At 42.0% G+C, this 20,499-nt stretch overlaps 1 protein-coding gene across 2 annotated transcripts in view; it reads left to right on the top strand.

Moving 5' to 3' along the window:
* Positions 1–2,777: 2,777 nt before the first annotated feature.
* Positions 2,778–20,499, top strand: part of LOC147145377 (unconventional myosin-XVIIIa-like) — a 135,361-nt gene continuing 117,639 nt past the window's right edge. For both annotated transcript variants that reach the window (XM_086036572.1, XM_086036573.1), the window contains exons 1-3: positions 2,778–2,917; positions 3,621–3,802; positions 6,606–7,714. In XM_086036572.1, coding sequence (XP_085892698.1) covers positions 6,716–7,714 — 999 coding nt within the window. In that variant the 5' untranslated portion in view covers positions 2,778–2,917; positions 3,621–3,802; positions 6,606–6,715. The remainder of the gene's footprint in view (positions 2,918–3,620; positions 3,803–6,605; positions 7,715–20,499) is intronic.

Genomic DNA, 20,499 nt, shown 5'->3' on the forward strand with positions numbered 1-20,499 from the left:
ATCATATTACCAGGGCTGGGCAGTCCGTCCCTGGGCCGGACCGGTCGGATACCCATTTCGTGGGCGGGGGTGGGAGGGCGACAATTTTTAAATGAACTAAGCATGACTGGAGGTGTATTTTAGTCCGGCCCACTATCGGCCCTCGTGCGTGTGACGTGCTCGCGAGGTGCCAAAATTCATCTCAGCCTACTCGGTGAAAGGCTTATTTTTAGGCTTCTTTCGATTCCCGCGTCGGCGCAAGCGACAACTGCTGTTTCTTTCAGCCATTGTTGGGTCGTCTGTTCTATCCTGTCTTTGTAAGTCTTGTCAAAGTCCAGTCCAGTTAGTCCTAGTCCTAGTCCTAGTCCTAGTCCTAGTGTTTGTTTAGTTTGTTTTGTTCCTTGTTGTTTTTTGGAGACTTCAACATTTTGTTAATTATCCCAGCACCTTGTTTGCCTTTTGTTTTGAATTAAATACTTAATCTTGCACACAATTTTGCCTCCTGCGTTTGGTTCCTCCTCCACGAAAACCTAACAGAACGAACCAACCACAAAATGGACCCAGCAGGACAGACATCACAGCCTGCCTTTTGTTTTCACGATGCCTTTTGTTTTCAGACAATTGAACTCAACCTCATGGCTGCAAGATGGTCTCTCCTCCTTCACTCATTCGATCCACCCGAATCTGTTCCCGTTCCGGTGGAGCCAGCCTTGCGGCCGCCACCCGAGCCTATTCCCTTTCCGGCGGCGCCTACCTTGCGGCCGCCACCCGAATTTGTTCCCGTTCCAGCGGCGCTAGACCTGCGGCCGTCCCCGTTCCCATTCCGGCGGCGCAAGACCTGCGGCTGTTCCCGTTCCGGCGGCGCAAGACCAGCAGCCGTCCTCCGTTCCCGTTCCGGCAGCGCAAGACCTGCGGCCATCCTCCGTTCCCGTTCCAGCGGGGCAAGACCTGCGGCCGTCCTCCGTTCCCGTTCCGGCGGCGCAAGACCTGCGGCTGTTCCCGTTCCGGCGGCGCAAGACCAGCAGCCGTCCTCCGTTCCCGTTCCGGCAGCGCAAGACCTGCGTCCGTTCCCGTTCCGGCGGCGCAAGACCTGCCGCCGTCCAGTTCCATTGTGGCAGCGAGTGCCCTAACTACTCCTTTTCAGGCCTCCGGGACGACCGCCTGGTTCTCCCTGTCTTTTGGGGGGTTTTTTGTTTTGTTTCTGGGGACGTCTGGAATCCGTCCTTTGAGTAGGGGGTACTGTTATGGTCTGTGTTTTGAGTTTTGTTTTTGAGTTTAGTTTCATGCTTTTCCCTGTGTCCCTTTGTCTCTCGTTGAGTGCTTGTCATCCCAGTCCCTTGTATTAACCAACCAGCTTCCTCCTACCCTCTGTGTCTTGTCCAGGTGTTCCTCATTGTATCGTTAACTTGTCTGTATTTAGTTGCCAGCTTTCTTTCAGCCCCTGTTGGTTCGTCTGTTCCATACTGTCTTTGTAAGTCTTGTTAAAGTCCAGTCCTAGTCCTATTCCTAGTCCTAGTCCTAGTGTTTGTTTTGTTCCTTGTTGGTTTTTGGAGACTTCAACATTTTGTTAGTTTATTATCCCAGCACATTGTTTGCCTTTTGTTGTAAATTAAATACTTAATCTTGCACACAATTTTGCCTCCTGCGTTTGGGTCCTCCTCCACGAAAACCTACAAACGCTGGTCACCATGATCTATTTAAAGAATCTTACATAGTAGAGAAGGCATTACATCTGCTTCAAAATACAAAATTAACCATTAATTGCTCAGCTGACACACAGCGAGTCAAAGTAAAAAAAGTCCCCCTGCCTCGTGTAAGAGGAGCCATGTGTCACATTAAGTAAAATAGGCTGTTGGATGTGATGGTCATGACGTTGTGGGTAGTACATGCTAGACAGTCGAAATAAAATAATCTTGTGGTGCTTGCTCCCCCATGGAAAAAGAGTTCCGAGGTGCGATAGGGACAGATTTGTTTTGTGACATGCTTTCGATTTACTTCCTGTTATTCGAAGTGAAGTGCAGTAAAGTCTTTTGCGACATGCATCTCCTTTCTTTTGACACCAAACTAATATATTTTATAACAGCTGACCGGCATGCAGCGCGAGAGCTGTACAGGACTATAAAGGCTCTCCACCAACTGTTTCTCATTCATTTGAATCTCATTCATGACATAATTTACAAACAAATGTAGTCACAACAGAATTTTAATAAACAAAATACCTTTATTAGACACTCGAGGAGCAAGTAATCATTTTAGCACAAAGCGCAACCCGTCAAAATGACTGCTCTCGTAGTTCTGACTCTTCAAAATCCTGGTAGTCCTAGTTTAAACATTGTGAACAATTCAATCCACTCACGATACTCCCAGCCGGTAAGTGGATGTGAATATGAAATTAGCCAGCTAATGCGCTTTAAATAATGCTTATGAATCAAGAAACCTCTACCGTTAGCATCTCTCCCACGGCATGCACAGATGCTTTTTTATTTTGTGTGCGTTTATAATTGCAACAGTACTGCATACATTGAATATCACACAACGCATACTACTACTACTACTACTATTGATAATAATAGGCGGTACGGTGGGCGACTGGTTAGCATGTCCGCCTCACAGTTCAGAGGTCATGGGTTCGATCCTGGCTCTGGCGTCCCTGTGTGGAGTTTGCATGATCTCCCCGTGACTGCGTCGGTTTTCTCCGGGTACTCCGGTTTCCTCCCACATTCCAAAAACATGCATGGTAAGTTGATTGGACACTCTAAATTGACCCTCGGTGTGATTGTGGGTGCGGATGTTTGTCTCTGTGTGCCCTGCTATTGGCTGGCAACCAGTTCAGGGTGTACCTCGCCTACTGCCCAAAGACAGCTGGGATAGGCTCCAGCACACCCCGCGACCCTTGCGAGGATAGGCTGTGTAGATAATGGATGGATGGATATACATGGTGAGTATTTCACAACTTCTTGAGACCTAAATGTCACATTAATCTTTGAATCGCAATTTCCTATTAACCACACATACTCATCTTATTACATGCCTTATTACATGAAAGAAATTTCTTGCATATTGAATTATAAATAGAATCTGTACTCACCATGTGCTCTTATCAAATGATTCTTTTGTCTGCAGTTTACTGAACAGCAGGTTGCTTGCTTGTGAAATGCGAGATGCGTTGTTAATGGCATCCCCTTAGCAACATGTTTGTGTCCTTCAGATAGGTGAAGAAGAGTCGCATTACCTGTGTGTCAAATGAGAGCTGGGGCAGTTTCTCCCTCGTAGGAGTGATGTAACTCATTGTCGTTTAGTCATAACAGTGATGCAAAAGTTAAATCAATTTAAATGGCGTTGTCCTCACACACTTCAACACAATACTGCTCCAGTGTTGAGTCTGGAATATTCACAAGTTTGTCTTGTTGTCGTGTGCTTCCTTCTGTGACAAGTCTTAAAAAACATTTGAGCTAAAACAGATGTACAGTACAGTATTGCAAGAGGATCATGGCATGTTTAGCACCCAATTGCGTAGTGTATGTGGCAAGAATGTGGTAAGACTGTACAGTAGACTGAGTGTGGCACTTAACACATAACCAGGAATGTCAGTACAGTACTGTTTATTTACGTCTTTGTTGGCAAACTCTGTTGTCCAGTAGATTATACAGGTGTTGTGGCCTCCAAGTGTCCAGCAGGCGTCGCCCGTGGGCCACTCTGGATGGTGTATCGAATTTTGGGAGCAGCCACCGATGGCCAGACGTTAGCTACAAGCCAGGCTGCCTTTGGAGCTGCACCTTGGAACGTGTTACCAGTGCTAGTGCTCAGTTAGCTGAAGACAACAGTGAGTATTCTTCCTTTGATGTTTACGAATTACGCGTCGGGGGTAAACGATTCGGTTGGCAGCAGTGTGCAGCCTTTCTATTGGGCTGGTGGACTGGATCATGTTCACGACATTTCACTGCGTTCAGGATTTTCTTTACAAAAAAATTTAGGACAGAAACTAAGGCTGCGACTTTCCTCAATTACGCTCGTAGGCGATTGGATTTATTCATTAAAAGTTGGACAAAACCGTCACTAAACTCGTGGCTTTGGCTTGAGGACCTTATTGGTTTGCGATGAAATGAAAAAATTGCATAATTGTGCTTCATCAACAGTGCCTCTCTACAGTAGCTCAGCTAGCTAACGTAACCGAAAAGCTACACACCTATGTAGCGCTGTCATTCTTTGTGTCCCAGAGGTCGCGTACATTGCACACACTACAGTGGCCGTTTTGTAAACATTTGTCGCTTTGTGTACTTGTGTGTGCCTGGTGTTGGCATCATTTAGCCCGCAGCTCAGTAAGTAGCTAAAGGGGCGAGAGTTGAACGAACAGCAGGCGCTGGGTTTAATCTGTCGTGCTTATTAAAGAGAGACACTTGCCTAATTGTATTATGCATTGTTGCACTGGGTAGAGTAAAGGTTCATGTCAATTTTTAAAATATCTTTTTACAGACCCCCCCCTCCAATAATGACATTAAGGGACATCTTTCTATTGGAAAATATTGTAATGTAATCATCGGTTAACCGAGGAATGAGCAGGGATTAATCAAACAAGGAATACTAATACCGTGTGCTTGTCATAATGAATATTTATACTTCCGCTCAACTCTGAGATTGTTGTGTGTGCGCCTGTCACGAATGGTATGTGACAGGATGACTGTCTATCTGGAAGAACAATCTCAACCGGATCCCGCCCACCCCTCTCTTATGGTGAGATTGAAGTAAAAGCAATAATGTGTTTCGGTCCTGGAAAGGCTCCCCCAAATTTATTTACAAGGCCACTTACATGTTGAATGTCTGCTTTAATTAAGGAGGGCTGTGGTATCTTCCTTATTTAGTTTTGACATTTCATTGTCAAATAAAAAGATCAAGTGTTTTTATGCTACAACACATTCATTATTTAATTAATAGTTTTTGTATTACCACATTTCCCCCTTCAAGATAGTCGTTCACCACTGTTTCACTTTTTTTGTTAGGTCTATTGCAGGTCAAAAGGGACCCTCCAAAAAGTAAAGTTTTAAATGACTGTGTGATACTTAAACGTTGTTTTATGTGGTAAAACTTATATAAGTTCCCCCTTAGTTGCTGATTGACAGTTTTCAGTTGTCAAAAACAGGTACTTACGTGATACTACTTACAGTACATTTAATTCACTGCCAATTACATATGTTTCAAATACAACTTTATTTATATAGCGCATTTCACAACAGCTGCAGCTGGAACAAAGCACTTTGCATTTAACAAAATAGCAATAATACAACAACAAAGATAGTGAAAGCGATACATTGAAATACAAATTAATAATACTAAAACATATACAGTAGACACCGGAAAAGTGTCAGTCTCGTGTTGAGTCAAAAACCAAAGAATAAAAATTAGGGATGCTCCGATTGATCGGGTCATGATCGGCCAATTTTTCGTGAAAAATTACGTGATTGGAATATTTGATCAAAGCTTTTTATTGCCGATCAAAAAATCAGATCACCCGCAGCTCATGCTTCGCAGCATACAGCCGTGTTGCGCCCCCACGCCCCTCCCCTCCCCCTCTGCACGCTGCGGAGGCGCGAGGCACTAACAAACAGAGGCTAACATGTCTGCTGTGTGGAGTTTGCGTCTTGTAATATATGCCATGAAAAGGTACCTCGTGGGTTGAGCATGGCCAAAAGTTTCAACGCAACCAACTTAATCCGACATTTGAAGAACAATTGGAAGACTATGGTGAGTTTACGAGGCTCACTGCATTGAATAAAGTATAGGCGGACACAGCAGTAACAATGAAACACCAGCTATGCAGCCCATGCTGACCAACTCAAATCCATATCATCGCGACAAAAGGCAACGCAAATGACCAGGAAAATAATGAAATTTATCGAACTTGATGACCAACCATTCTCGGTGGTGGTACACACCGGATTCCGCCGTTTGCTCGCCCACTTCGAGCCTCGTTCCCTGCTACCGGGACGCAAATACTCAAATACTTCACAGACGTAGTAGCTCTGCCTGAGCTCCACCAGAGCTCCCCACGCAGGCATGGGGAGAACATGCAAACTCCACACAGGGAGGCCGGGGCCGGGATCGAACCCACGACCTCTGAACTGTGAGGCGGACGTGCCACAGTGCCGCTATATATATATGTATGTATGTATGTATGTATGTATATGTGTATATGTGTATATATATATGTATGTATATATGTATATGTATATGTATGTATATATGTATATGTATATGTATATGTACATGTGTGTGTGTGTGTGTGTATACATGTGTATGTATATATATGTATATATGTATGTATATATATGTATATATATATATATATGTGTGTATATATATATGTGTATATATATATATGTGTGTATATATATATGTGTATATATATATGTGTATATATATATATATATATATATATATGTGTATATATATGTATGCTTCACTTTTACACAGTGGTTATTTTGCCGTGACTGGCAACTCGCCACCTTCCGACCTTGCGTTACTTTGCCGTGAAACGCACGAGAACTTGCCGCCAAGCTTTATTTTAAGCCATTAATACTAGTTAGCATTCACAATGTTTACAAGTTGTCTTTATTCTGTTTTTTCTTCAGGGGACTGGTCCAGGCTGGACAAAAGTAACTAATAGTGAAGTCTTCCTCTGGGAGAGGGGAAAAAAAAACAGAGCCACGTTGGCAGGAAACTTGGCCTACAGTTCATCAACATGTTCAATCTGATGAAAAAGGATAAGGAGAGGGACTCGGGAAGGAAGGAAAAGAAAGACAAAAAGGAGAGAATGTCTGCAGCAGAGCTGCGAAGCTTAGAGGAGATGAGCATGCGGCGAGGTTTCTTCAACTTGAAAAGAGAGGCAAAGCGTGAGTCCAAGAACAAGGTGGAGATCTCCAATCCAATTCCAATCAAAGTGGCGAGCGGCTCGGAACTCACCCTGACTGACATTGAATCAGACGGCTTGAGCAACAGAAGCAGTATCGTTCTGGATGAGCAGCTCAGCGCTGCTAGCTCCACTGATGACCTTAAGGGTGAGAGCGGAGGACAGGATCATCGCAACTCTGTACGAGACCGCGTAGCTCACTTTGGCTCGCTGGCTAAGCAGAACTCATCGCAGATGGGACAAATGATGAAGCGCTTTTCCTTTTCCCAGAGAAGCAAAGAAGAGAGCTCTTCAGAAAGCTCCACACCTTCAGGCCAGAACTCAGATTCTCCACAAATAGAGAGCAAAGTCTTCAACATGTTGCGCAAGCATAGTCTCAACCAACAGGCTGCAAAACCCACTGTCAGAAGGTTCTCCATCCCGGAAATGGTTGACAAGACCTTCCCCGCTCAACTCAAGCTGCCAGCTGTTGTTTCCCCGACGGCACCTGAGACACGCGAGCTGGTACTCCAACGTCGCAACACAGGCGATTTTGGATTTTCTTTGCGCCGCACCACCATGCTAGACCGCAGCCCAGATGGCGGAGTCTACAGGCGGGTGGTTCACTTTGCTGAACCTGGTGCAGGCACAAAGGATCTGGCACTTGGTCTGGTGCCAGGAGACAGACTGGTGGAGATAAACGGGCGCAACGTAGAGAACAAGAACCGAGATGAAATAGTCGAGATGATCCGCCAGTCTGGTGACACTGTGCGACTGAAAGTGCAGCCAATCCTGGAGCTGAGTGAGCTGAGCCGCTGTTGGCTGAGGAACACTAAGGAACTTCGGAGAGAGGTCAGGCGTGAGCTGCACTCTTAATTTTACGTAACTATAACCTATTGATGTGCTTTGTGTCGATGAGTTTTGCCTCATAATGTGATGCCTTCTGGAGGCATCAGCTATGTGTCCCTCAGGGGAGGACGTTGTCCTTTTGATCCAATGTTCTCATAGATAACAAAGTCCTGTTCATGTCTGCTAGCTGGAGCCTCAGAATCTACTTTTTTGTCACCTGCATTTCCCCCCCCAGTGTCACGTACAGGTACAGATGGTGCATCATTTTAACGATACGCAGCAAACAGAATGTGTCCCAGAAGGCACTTTCCACTTCTGTTTTTCTGTTTCGTTTCTGACATCATTTGGACAGACGTGAAGTCGTCAGCTTTAGCCAGAGCTTTGAAGTTTTTGTAAATATAATTTCCTTGCCCATAGCTCATCAGTTGACATTGGAGACGCGTTGCAAAATTGCTACCTGGCAAGATGTTTTTCTATCTTCGGCTGAAGTTCATTGCCAGTTTGAGAAGCTTTAGGGCGGTCACATTGTTTCAACGCACAGCGCAATTTACATATCTATGACAAGTTTCTCGAAACAGCAGCTGTTCTTGACAAACCACATAGCAGAAGGCCTGCTACTGCCACCACTGATGAAAACAAATACTTAGAGCATGCATTTGTACAAAGCCAGGGAAAGTCTATGCAGGGGGCTGCATTGTCCCTCAACTTAAAAAAAAGTTTTATCCACTGGATGCCTCACATTGATAAAGCTATCCTGTACCAACTTTCGGTTGTTGAGCATGATCTTTTTTTTCTGCCCGAACCTTTGAACAACCTGAAATTGGTACAGTTAAAGCTTTATATCACTCTCTGAAGCATCCACTGAACCAAGCTTTTGTTGGTGCTGAGTTCCATTGCAGCCCCCTGATAGACTTGCCCTGGCTTTGTGTGAATGCTTGCTCTGATTTATTTCTCAGTGGTGGTGGTAGCAGGCCTTCAGTTGCATGATTTGTCAGGAACAGATCCTATTTTGAACAAACCTGGACTGGATAGGGTACATTTTACAAAACGGCGGAGCAGTGTGATGACTATAAAGCTCCTCAAACTGACGCTGAACTGCAGTTGGGGACAGTAAAAGCATTTGCTTGGCGGCAATTTTGCCATGCTGCTTAAATGTCCATTGACATGCTATTGCGATGTGAATAATATACTTACAAAAACTGCAACGCCTAAGATTACAAATGCTGATGGCCTCACGTTTGTCTGGATAATACCTGAAAAGGGTACCAATAAAAATAGAGAAAAGCAAGTGAATAGAGTGACTTTTAGGTCACCCTGTAGCGTTTAATATTCCATGAGCCACTTGTAGTCCAATGTGAACTTATCATTTCCATTCCCTTTGGGCGCTTATCTTTGGGATGGATGCGTTGACAGTTAAGAAACAAGTGTGAAAATTGATTTATGGATTTTGAAGCAAGGTGACTTCAAAATTACTTGCAACTCACCATTTGCTACCACCTTCTAGACTCTAAGTAGACCTGGGCTTTATGGCCTTAAATAGAATGTCAGAATTGTTTTTTTCTCTCAACAATCTAGTATTTCCAATTTTAATCCAATGTATTTCATTTTCTTCAAAGCATATTGCTGTAGTATAAATTATAAAGAAAAGATTTCAAAAAATGACTGTAACAAGGTACCACTGTTTGTTGTCATTAGGGTTGGGTATCGTTTGAATTTGGACTGTTCCGATTCCGGTTCTTTGATTCGATTCCGGTTCTGAACGATTCTGATTCTTAAAAGGACTTATTTTTGGACAAATCACTTGAACTTCTCTGTTCTTTAAGTTGATCAAGAGCTTTATTTTTTAGAAGTTCAAGACAGTACAATAATGCAGCTGCTACTGAACACCAATTGATTGGCAAACCTTGTCTTTCTTTAGAAAGAAAATATATATGACAAACAACGCTGCATTTTAAGGGCAAGCAAGGAGACTCTATCTAATTTAAACAGTCTATGTAACCTATATGCTGCAGCTTTGTATGCTATAAGATAAATATTCCACTTGATACCCGGTTTTCGATACCCACCCCTAGTTGTCATACAGATGAGTTGGTCTTCAGCAAGGTATCTGCACATCACACCATCCTTTAACCCAGGAGTGCCAAACTCATTTTTGTTACAGGCCACATTGCGATTTCCTCGGAGGACCATTATGACTGTGGAAACATATAAATGTTTAACTCCTCAATTTATTGCATATACAGTACCAAACAAAGTGATGGATAATTAGTTTTGAAATCAGAAATCAAGAATAATAGTTTGTTCAAGTTACTGTAATAACGTAATAAGAAAATGTTCGCAATATCTATTATTATTACATATCGTCGCTGTCATGTGAAAAACACTTATCTCCATTTTTTTAAATTGACTTATTTTTACATGAATCATGTTTCCGCGTTACAGACATCGCATTTAAGTGAAAATTAACAAATTTTCCAAAATTGGAGATCAGTGTTTTTGACAGGACAGCGACGATATGACACTTTGAAATTTTGGGACAGATTTCAGCAAGCACTATGGAAGTTGACATTCTTGATTTGCTTTTGCGGGCTACATAAAATGATGTGGCAGGCTACAGCTGGCCCTTGGGCCTTGAGTTTGACACCTGTGCTTTAGCCTTTAGCCAACTGTCTCACTTTTGTGATCTCTGTGAAGTAAACTGTTCAGAGGCAAACTCTTCATCTAGACAATAACATTCTGCAACCTTAAATATACACTGTACTGTAAATCCGTCAGAAATTACACAAACTAAAGTCGGGATTACAACTATAATGCAAACAAATCTTTGGCTTTACCACTTCAACATATTCAACTTTTCATGTTTCATGAAACATGATAAAATATGTAGTCTGCAGTTCTCAATAGGTCGCGTAAGTTACAGTGTGTTCGTCAAGCCCAACGAAGCATTTTCAGACAATCTCTGACGTTTAGTTATCGGAAAAATGTTAAAACCTGTGATTCTCAGTTTTGCTATTCATTGTGTTTTAATGAGGTGCAAACTCCGATGCGAAACCACTCAATTGGAGGCTTGTACATGCTTTGCCTTTGATTGGAATGTTGTCCCCTATAGTGTGGCTGCCAGGTTGGCACGTCGCTTAGCCAGGCTGCTGCATCACTCTGGTCTAAGTAGTCGTTTATTCATACTGTATCTGTGGTGTTAACAGCAATAGACGAAACATAGACCATATATATCTATATTGATCGATCATTAAAGATTGATTGTTGATTGATCGTATATATATATGTGTGTGTGTGTATCCTACCGCCCAGTCTAAATGAAGCATTTTTTTTCCAATTTACAGCCTTTAAAATTTGAAAATTTCATTCTACTACATTGCAATGTCAGTTTGAATTTGATTACAACTCGAAGTAGCTTCCTACTTTTGAATCAACAGCTGTCTAAAATATTCATGAATTACAGCATGAAACGTGATGGTGTATTGGAAGTATCTTGGCATGCTTAGCATTCTAGTGTTAATCATACATTTCATGTATTTTTTAGACACATTTTATTTTTTAGACACACACGCATGCACACACACTGGTATTCATAGAGTCAAGGAACTGAGCAGCTATCTGTTAGTGTTGCCAAGCATGATAAGTAAAGTCGATATAACACTTTTCCATTGGTAGTGATAGAAACATCAATAGCCATGTCACAAGCAATTAAATCAAGCCATATACTTTACTTTTTATGTATGAATCCTAAATGTTCATTGGACTCTTTAAAGAATGATATCACAAAGATTAAATCAATATTTCAACGTAGTCAGACAGGATATACAACTATTCTTTCAACAATGGTGAGTGTCGGCAGGATATCCGAAAATAACTGCTGGAATGTCTCTGGAAAAAAAATGGATATTACATGTTTACTTCTGCACATGAAAAACACCATCAACCTGATTGGACTTAAAATGTCTCAATCTAAAATAGAAATAAAGTACAGATTTTTAAGACAATGGTCCCCAACCACTGGCCCTGGGCCATGGGGCCACTTGGTACCAGGCCGCACAGAGAGACAGACCAAAAAACAAAATTGGTGGGGTGGTGTAGCCCAAAAAACCCCCACACTCCGTTGTTTACCTTCGTGATTATGATTGAGAGTTGTGATATGATGATGGCCAGCTTGGAGCTGTGAGCAGCTGAGCATATCTATTTGGTCAGACGCGTGAAATGTGCGTGACAGCAACCAATTAGTCCATCTTTTCTCTTCTCTATTTAGGTTGGCAAATTGAAGAAGTAAACAGAAAGGAATAGAAATAAGAAGTAGACAATGACCGAACGCACAGCTGAACGTGCAGCTGATGGGCATTCATGACTTGGCGTTATCTTCCGAAGATGAAGCTATTGTGACAAGAAAAGTTCCTCGCCCTCGCTTGTGTGGCGGTGTAACCAAAGCGGAGTAGAGTAAATGAAGCTGTTGTGAAAAGGAGGGCTGAATGATTTTAAGAAAAAATTGTATTGTGATTTTTCTGACAGATATTGCGATTTCGATTTAAATTGCTATTTTCTTCAAATGAAGCTTCAGTGCATTTACAACATACATTTACAAATATGAAATGTAAATAGAAAATGACCATACATTAAAACTATTTCTTTAATAATACAAGTACAGTGATCCCTCATTTATTGCGGTTAATGGGGACCAGAACCCGGCGCGATAGGTGAAAAACCGCGAAGTAGGGTCGGACTTATTATTATTATTATTATGATTATTATTATAATTTTATATCATATTTATAAGTTTTATATTGGGGGGATTTATGCCTCTGTTACGCTGTTGCGAACCCCAGACATCATTCCCACACTTATTAAAACCAAGCAAGCTTAAGAAGTCAACCCCCCCAAATTATTTACAATAATATGTTATATGTGCCTTCACTAGTCCAAATACTGCATTCGGATTAATATTGTGTTTGTGGAATATGAGTTAAGCAGCAAAATCAACCCAGTTTTAGCCATCTCGGGGTGGGCCATTTTGTCACTTTTGTCGACTGAAAATTACATCACAGTTGCTCAGGTAACGACCAATCACGGCTCACCTTTTTTCTGAACCTGAGCCATGTTACAGGTACTTAGCCCATCACTTAACTTCCTTCACATACGTACTGTAAAGGCTTCTTTATACTCCTGCGGGCGACATCCGCAAGCATGGCACTTGGGCAGTGTTGCACACAGTTTGTCTTTATACTCGCCCACAACCCACACACGTTGTTTTGAAATTGTGTTGCAGTTTCACTCCAAGTCAAGGAGCGTCGCTACGGCTGATACTGACGAGGACACCGCAGGGCGGAATTTCCTCTGCCTTTTGTGGTCAATTCCGGTCAGCGTTTTTACTGTCGAGCAACGATCAAAAAGACAGCGACAACAATGGCTATCGTGCCTGCTACAACAAAGGGACCTAGATGACTAGACGATGCATTTTATTGTATTGCGAAAACGATCTGGAAGGTGGCAGCGAAGGTGGTACGTGCATGTGTATTGTGTAGGCTTTTCTACACACACATCTGTGACATAACACCCACGCCGCTGCCAAACTACTTTACTTCGCAGCAGCAACAAGCTGCGCGGTGGATCCTCTCCTCTGTGGCAACAAATTGCCGGGCCGAACCGGGGAAAACTGTACGTCATCGCAACATGTGACATAACAGACCAATCACGAGAGAGAATGCGCGCGGCGTCGTATACGCAGCAATAATTTCTGACGTGTGTACGTCGCGTAGCACTCTGTCGGTCACGTGATGCAATACGGCAGTTGTCGCCCGCGCCGATGCGGGTGTATAAAGAAGCCACAAGTCCTCTACTTTTGTATGATGACCACAATAAAGAGCTGTTAACATGCAAAGAAGAGGTGTACTGCTATGTGCAAATGGTTCTACCGGTAAGTTAATAATTTCTGGTTAGAGCAAAGCTGCCGGACTGGAGCGTGAGAAGCAGTGGAGGTTCAAGTTAAAAGAAGCCATCTTGTCTTCACTGGGCTGACTAGAAACAACGGGAAGCAGGGCTCTCCCTTTCAGTCTGGTATTTGTGGAATCTGCTTTGGAACAAATAGGCCACTTCCTGACCCTTTCCCTCTGGAATTGTGTAATAGAGGAAGACAAATTAGTTTCTTAGGCTAAGGGCTAATAGAGAGAAAACTACTGTTGGAATTTTAGCAGGAGTTAGAATATTTAACAGGTCCCCATTTTGTCATCCAGTATTTTTCAAGTACAGTGTGGAAAAAACTACTGAGGTTTTAATTCAAACACTTGATGTTCAAACTGACCACTACACTACCACTACAGTATGCAACAAGTATTTGCCAACCTAGTGTCTTAAGGCCTCTATACACCAATCCAATGTGTGTAGTGGTGAAGCTGGTGGGTTGTCAGTGAGCGCCGTTTGCTTGGTGTAGGAAGCAGCGTCGGCACGTCGCGACAATTGATCACTCTGATTGGCTGTTAGCTAGCCTAGCAAATCACTGCGCTAGACAAGAAGCGGAAGTGACGAACCCAATCAAACAGCCAAGAACATTCTCCAGGAAGCAGGACACACAAGTTTTGCTCATTTTGTACTTTGTTTATACCTAATCACACTTATTTTGACATGGACACCTGAACAGAAGAAAGTGGAGAGCAATTCATCAGAATGATTTAGGAGAGACGCCAGCTGCAGTGCCCCAAAGAGCCGCCACGGCTGGCACCTAGCGGTTGACTTAACCAGTTTAGACCAGGGGAATAGCGCGCTGTACAGCGAACACGAACGAAGGAGAAACAGCAATAAGTGTGTGCTTGATGCCTCTCGGCGGGGATCAAAAGGTAGAAGAATGCATGTTCACGTCAGGGTTCGTTCAAGGTCATAAATGTTCACCAAACTGTCTCCAGACATTCGTTAGACGTTCGCCTGTACTTTTCTAGTTGCAATGGAATTTTGAACACCTTCAAAATTTGCTTGCGACAAGAAAAGTCTGTCCAACTGTTGGTGAGCGTTTTGCAAACATTTGCAACATTGAACGAACCCTGGCGAGCTCTTGACATGAACGCAACATTTGCTGCCTTTAAAAACACTGCAATTGGTAAGGGCGGCCCTGCATAGAACGTATTCTTGTAAAGACAATTTTTGGGTTGACCTACCCTTAAGGGATATATATTACTGTTGCCACGCATGCACAGAAGGTACGTAGTAATTGTCATCATGGTCGGCTTGTTGCGCTGTGTACTCCATTACTTTTCCGGCCCGGTGTGCCAACGTGACAATTGGTCGCGACTGACGACAGATTGGTCTATAGAGGACTATTGCTAACCATAAAAGGGTACACACAATGATGCCTGGCTAGTGCCTGTTTGCTTCTGCCTGACTTCTTTGCAGGTTTTAAATCCCCTGTCATTGGTTCACTATATAATCAGAAAAGCACCCCTTCCAAGGTCTATTATGGTTGCATGAGTTTGATGTGGAAGAAGTTGACTGGCTTGCGCAGAGCATGTAAGTCAATGGCATCCAACTTCTAGTGGCTTCTTGTCTTAACACGTTTGACCTGCCACAGGTTCTTCCGTCTGAATTCCACAGACACATTCAAATCTTATAGAAAGTCTTCCCAAAAGAGCAGAAAAGGCAATGGAAATACTTTAATTCACGTGATCTACCAGTATTGCTTCTGCAGTCAGTGTGTGTGGTGTTTCAGATGTACTGTGTCGAAAGGTGTCAAGTGTTTAAAACCACAGAGCATGCAGTCAAGTCAGGAAAGACTAGGCAGGCTCAAGGAATGCTATTGGACAAGTTGTGAGCAATGCGTTTAGTCAGCCTACGGGGAAAATGGACTGTGGCTGTGTCACATACTTCAATTAATTCAAATTGTCTATTAGGAAACATGGTGGCCGCGGCGTGGACTAACCTCAAAGTACATTACACACATTTCTGACATCTGTATCTCTCTGACACACCCTACTTCTGTTTACACATCATCTCATCCAAACAGGGTGACATTTTCACTAGACCAATACGTTTGACAGCTACATTCTCACTGAAAGTCCATTTGAGATAGATTTCAGCTCACCCACAACCCAAGTGAGGACAAACGGTACAGAAAATGGATGGCTGAAATAAAATGTTTATACCTTTTCATCTGTAGTCTCTGTTTTTTGCATTTTTATGCATGTCCTGGTGATACTTTTCAGGCACTTGATAACGGTTCTTCAAAACTGGTTGCTTCTTCATTACTTATGTGCCTATTTTCTTTCTATTATACTGCCCCGAAACGAATAGGTTATATAAAGGTTGAGCTGTTCATTTTTGTGACAGCTAATATCTGCATGCTTTTCCAAAAACAAGGCTTAAATAGAGCATTTCACGTACTGGTTGGATTCATCTAGTTTAGTATAAGCAGGACAAAAAAAAAAAACATACAGTGGTGATTATTTTTTTTCTCAAGATAACTATTGACCTATTGGTTGCTGTAGTTTTTTGCCTTGTTAGTTAAATAAATCAGATCAACTTTGTAACGTGTGGCAGGCGACAATTTCAATCGCAGATTTGTTTCTGTTTGTCACCTTTACTAAGATTAATATTTGGATTACAAGAGTGTTAATCTATTGGTGGATGCTGATGTCCTACGTATTTGTAAACAAACTTTGAAGGATTTCCTCAGTCAGTCAGTGGAGCAGGGCAGTGACAGATTACTGTGACAGAAGCTGCTCCCTCAAACAAACTCTCATATGTGATGTTCCTGCTTGTAATACAAAGAAAGAAGATGCTGTACACTGTACAGTAGAAAAACATGTCTGGAAACAGTTGTGGTAAAGGAGGATGTTTACAGTTAGTACATGACCATGCACGTTCAATAGTTGATGCCCTATTTTGTTTTTATCTTCTTCTTTTGACCGCGCAAATCAGAATAATTTGCACGAGTGAATTTCTATCATCCGGTGTATTATAGCCTGCTATATTATGTTACAGTATGTATGTGTAGCGCAGCTTTATTTGCCGAGTTCTTGCATCAAGCCTTATTCCTGTTGACAGTCTTATACGATAAGAGAAAAGATGATCCACCTTGTGTTGTTGTGATGCATTTAGATTTTTGTAGGGCTGAACGATTAGGGAAAATAATCTAATTGTGAATGTTTTTTTAAAGGTACTTTCTAATGTATTTTTCAACAATTCATCTTTATTACAACAAAAAATATCAGATCTGTAATGCATTATAGAATATTGAGTTAAAGGCGAATGAAACATTAATTCATATGAAAGACAGTTTATCTACTACAATTAGAGGTATATTGTTACAAAATATTTTTATGTGCAGTTTGGTAAGTGTTCACCACGACAACATAATTCAGCCACATGTGCAGCGTAAACATAAGTATATACTGTACTGTAAAGGCACAATCTTAAATGCAGATTATAACAATAATGTAACCAAATAAGTAGTTTTGCTACTTCCTACATATTCCTTTGTTTCATGAAACATAATTTAAACGTGTACTACACTTCTTAATCACCTTCTTACATAGACCGATAAACAATAATCCAGTGGCACTACCACTCCAACACGTCACTTCATGAAACGTGATATGTAAACGTGGACTGCACTTCTTAAATCACTCACTCAACATACAGTAGAGACAGAAAAATAAATAATACATACATGTAAATTAGGGATGCATGATGTTGGAAAAAAATTACATTGCGATTTTTGGGGGGGTTGCGACCTATATTGCGATGCTAAAAATAGAATTTTCACCAGATGACTTGAATAGATTTGTTTGGGAATAATTTGGTTAACTCACCATGACATCATTGTATTCCTATAATATTGTTTAATCCAGACTAAGGGGGTGCATAGCCTTTCTAGGCTAGGTTCACACCGCAGGCAAATGCGACCCAGATCGGATTTTTGTTTGTTTGCAACATTGAACAAACCCTGACAAAAAAAACATTTGCAACGTGCACAGACATTGCAAAACTTCGCCACTCAGTGAGGTACGGGCTTAAAGAGTGAAATGGTCGGCTGCAACATTCATAACAACAGAGCTAACCCAATGGAAATGATGCCAGCTAGCGCTGCGTGAGTGTACGTTAAAAAACCTCACTCTTTGGTACCTTGAAAGCTGCTGACTTCGCGGCCCGTGCTCCCGGTGATGCGGCTTTGAAGCCCTGAGTAGGTGAGGCTGGAATGGCGGACCCGCTGCCATCGTTACACAAGTACAGACCCCACACATCAAAATAACATAGAAACTATATGCTTATATTGTTGCACGGGATAACGGTACTGCACCGTGTTTTTTCCGCGTCAAAAGCGGCTTGATTCCGATATTTAAAAAAAACAAACAAACAAAAAAACATGCAGCTCACCAACTCTGTCTTTCAGGGAAGTATACATGAGCGCAACCGCCTGTCTACCGACATGTGAGAAGCGCCTTTAAGTGGCACGCCTCCTTCTGCATCTGGAGAAGAAGATGCCTCAAGCAGTGAGTGAAGCGCTCGTTGCCCCGCTGCTTGATGCCCCGCCACTCGCTGCCCCTTCGGTCGCTGCCCTTCGCTCGCTGCCACTCCGCTCGCTGCCACTCCGCTCCTCGTTTAAAAGCATGACGCGCTGTTATATGGAACTTATGCCGACCCACATGACAAAGTGCATCTGTAAGGCTGTTTTAAAAAGCGGGGGAGGCTGTGCATCACAGTGGAAAGTGACGAAGATGACATGTTTTTCATATCACCGTCACTCATGAATGGTTTGTGCTAGCAATGTAATTCCAACGGATTCGGAAAGCAGAAAAGAGTAGCTTTGCATCGATACCACGTACGGGGTTGGGGTGCAAAAATAGACGATTACATAGACAGGAAAAATTGGGCTTCCGGTTATGCTTAGTCCGACTATTTTTTTTAAGTTTCCCTTCAATCGTTTATCGTCTACAAAATGGCGGATAGGCGGACCAGTCCGTCACATAGGTGATATGCCCTGCTCTGGTAAATCCTATTTTGCGATTTGTAATCCGTCTTACTTTTATGCTGGTTTTTCAAAGCAACACTGGATTGGATCACCCTCATCCAGATACACAGTTTTCAAGATTACCAAATCTGGATTAAAAGTGCAACAAATGGGACAACATATGACAATGTGGGCTACCAGCAGTGCAAAGAACAACAAGGTAGAAGAGCCAACGTGAGTTCACTTGAAATGTTCTTTATTTTGAGGCAAAAACACAAAAATAACAATCATTCACTTCTATTTATGATGTCTTTTATGAACACTCATCTGAACTACAACAAATATACATAAATACATTGTGGATATTTTGAAGAAGTTTTAAAAAAAGACTCCATGTCCAATAGTTAAAATAAAGAATGTTGTTTCTTTGAAATTAATATACAGTGATGAATGACAGAAAAATGGAGTAGATAATTTTAGTTTGTTATTGAAATCTGTTTGTGGGTTTATTTCATGGGACAAGATCATTTTTATTTTATTTTTACTCTTATGAAAGGCTTAATTGTTAGCCTGTCTGTTTTAGGTACTACTTCCTTACTGGAGCAGTTGAACAAATTAACTGCAAACTATAAATAAAAGTATATACACAAAAAGATACAAATTGAAGTTTGCTGATGGTGTAGTGGTACACTCACCTGATTTGTGTGCGGGCTAGTGGGGTCGGTTCCCGCTCATTGACGATGTGTATGATTGTTCGTCTCTGTGTGTGCTCTGCGACTGGCTGGCGACCAGATCAGATAAGCGCTGTCAAAAATTATATGACATGACAGATACAGATTGATTACCAATTTTAAGGCTTGGTACATTTCCTTCCTGAAACCCACCATGAAATCATACCCCCTGTTGGGATAAGGATATTTCTGTTTGTTTTTGTGAATCTAAGTTATATAGATCCTATACTGAAATGTTTTGAACACCACAAATTGAAGGTTGTATCCATAATCAAACTAGGATTGGATTACATGATCTAATCCAGTTTCAGAATCCTTCTTTTCCGTGGTGATGAGCAGTGTTGTGTCTTCAAGTCTCTTTTTGAAAAATATAGGCATGGTTGGATATTTTCCCCCAAAATTGACACGATTTGAAATATGATTATTCAGGTAAGTAAATTAAATCAAATAGAGTTGATGTTGAAAAGATGTATTCATCAAATCGACTAATATCCCTATAAACACAGATTTTTTTATGCCTTGCTTGGAAGGGCAATAGACGTATGAGTGCATAGAGACTAGTGGCCATGAGTGCAATAGCATAGTTTCTGTGTCCCTGTTATGGTCTTATGCCAGACTTTGTTTGGTTGCTGTGAGTGCTGACTACTACTGACGTAAAACCCTCACTGTCAGCAATCCTCTTTCTCTCCACACTAGTCTCAGTGATACAGCAGGACAGCAAATTCACACTCATATCAGTGGACCTGGCTGGCCATATCTAGTCTCTCGGCTAAAATGTACTGTAATTATGGTAGCAAGCAATCACAGTGGGTGTGGGGGATCTCTAGCTAGGTGAGAGACAAAACGATCCTATATGTCTTCTTTCCATTTACAGCATTCCATTTGGGACATAGTAGAGAGTTGCCCCTTCCTCTGGTAATTATAGGGCTGTTCTCAGTCTCTGAATGTCACAAATGCAAAATAGGGACGCAACATTGAAGATTTAATGTTCTTGACCCAGTGTTAACTGCTCAGAGGTACTTTACTGTACTGACAGTAACATTTGGTTACTGTCAACGAAAATGTGACTGATGCTTTTTACAAGGTCAACCTTTGATGGTTTGGGGTCTACGATC

The sequence above is a fragment of the Filicampus tigris genome, chromosome 7 (genome assembly GCF_054856515.1).
Source record: "Filicampus tigris isolate MCC_2025a chromosome 7, RoL_Ftig_1.0, whole genome shotgun sequence".
Taxonomy (NCBI): Eukaryota; Metazoa; Chordata; class Actinopteri; order Syngnathiformes; family Syngnathidae; genus Filicampus; species Filicampus tigris.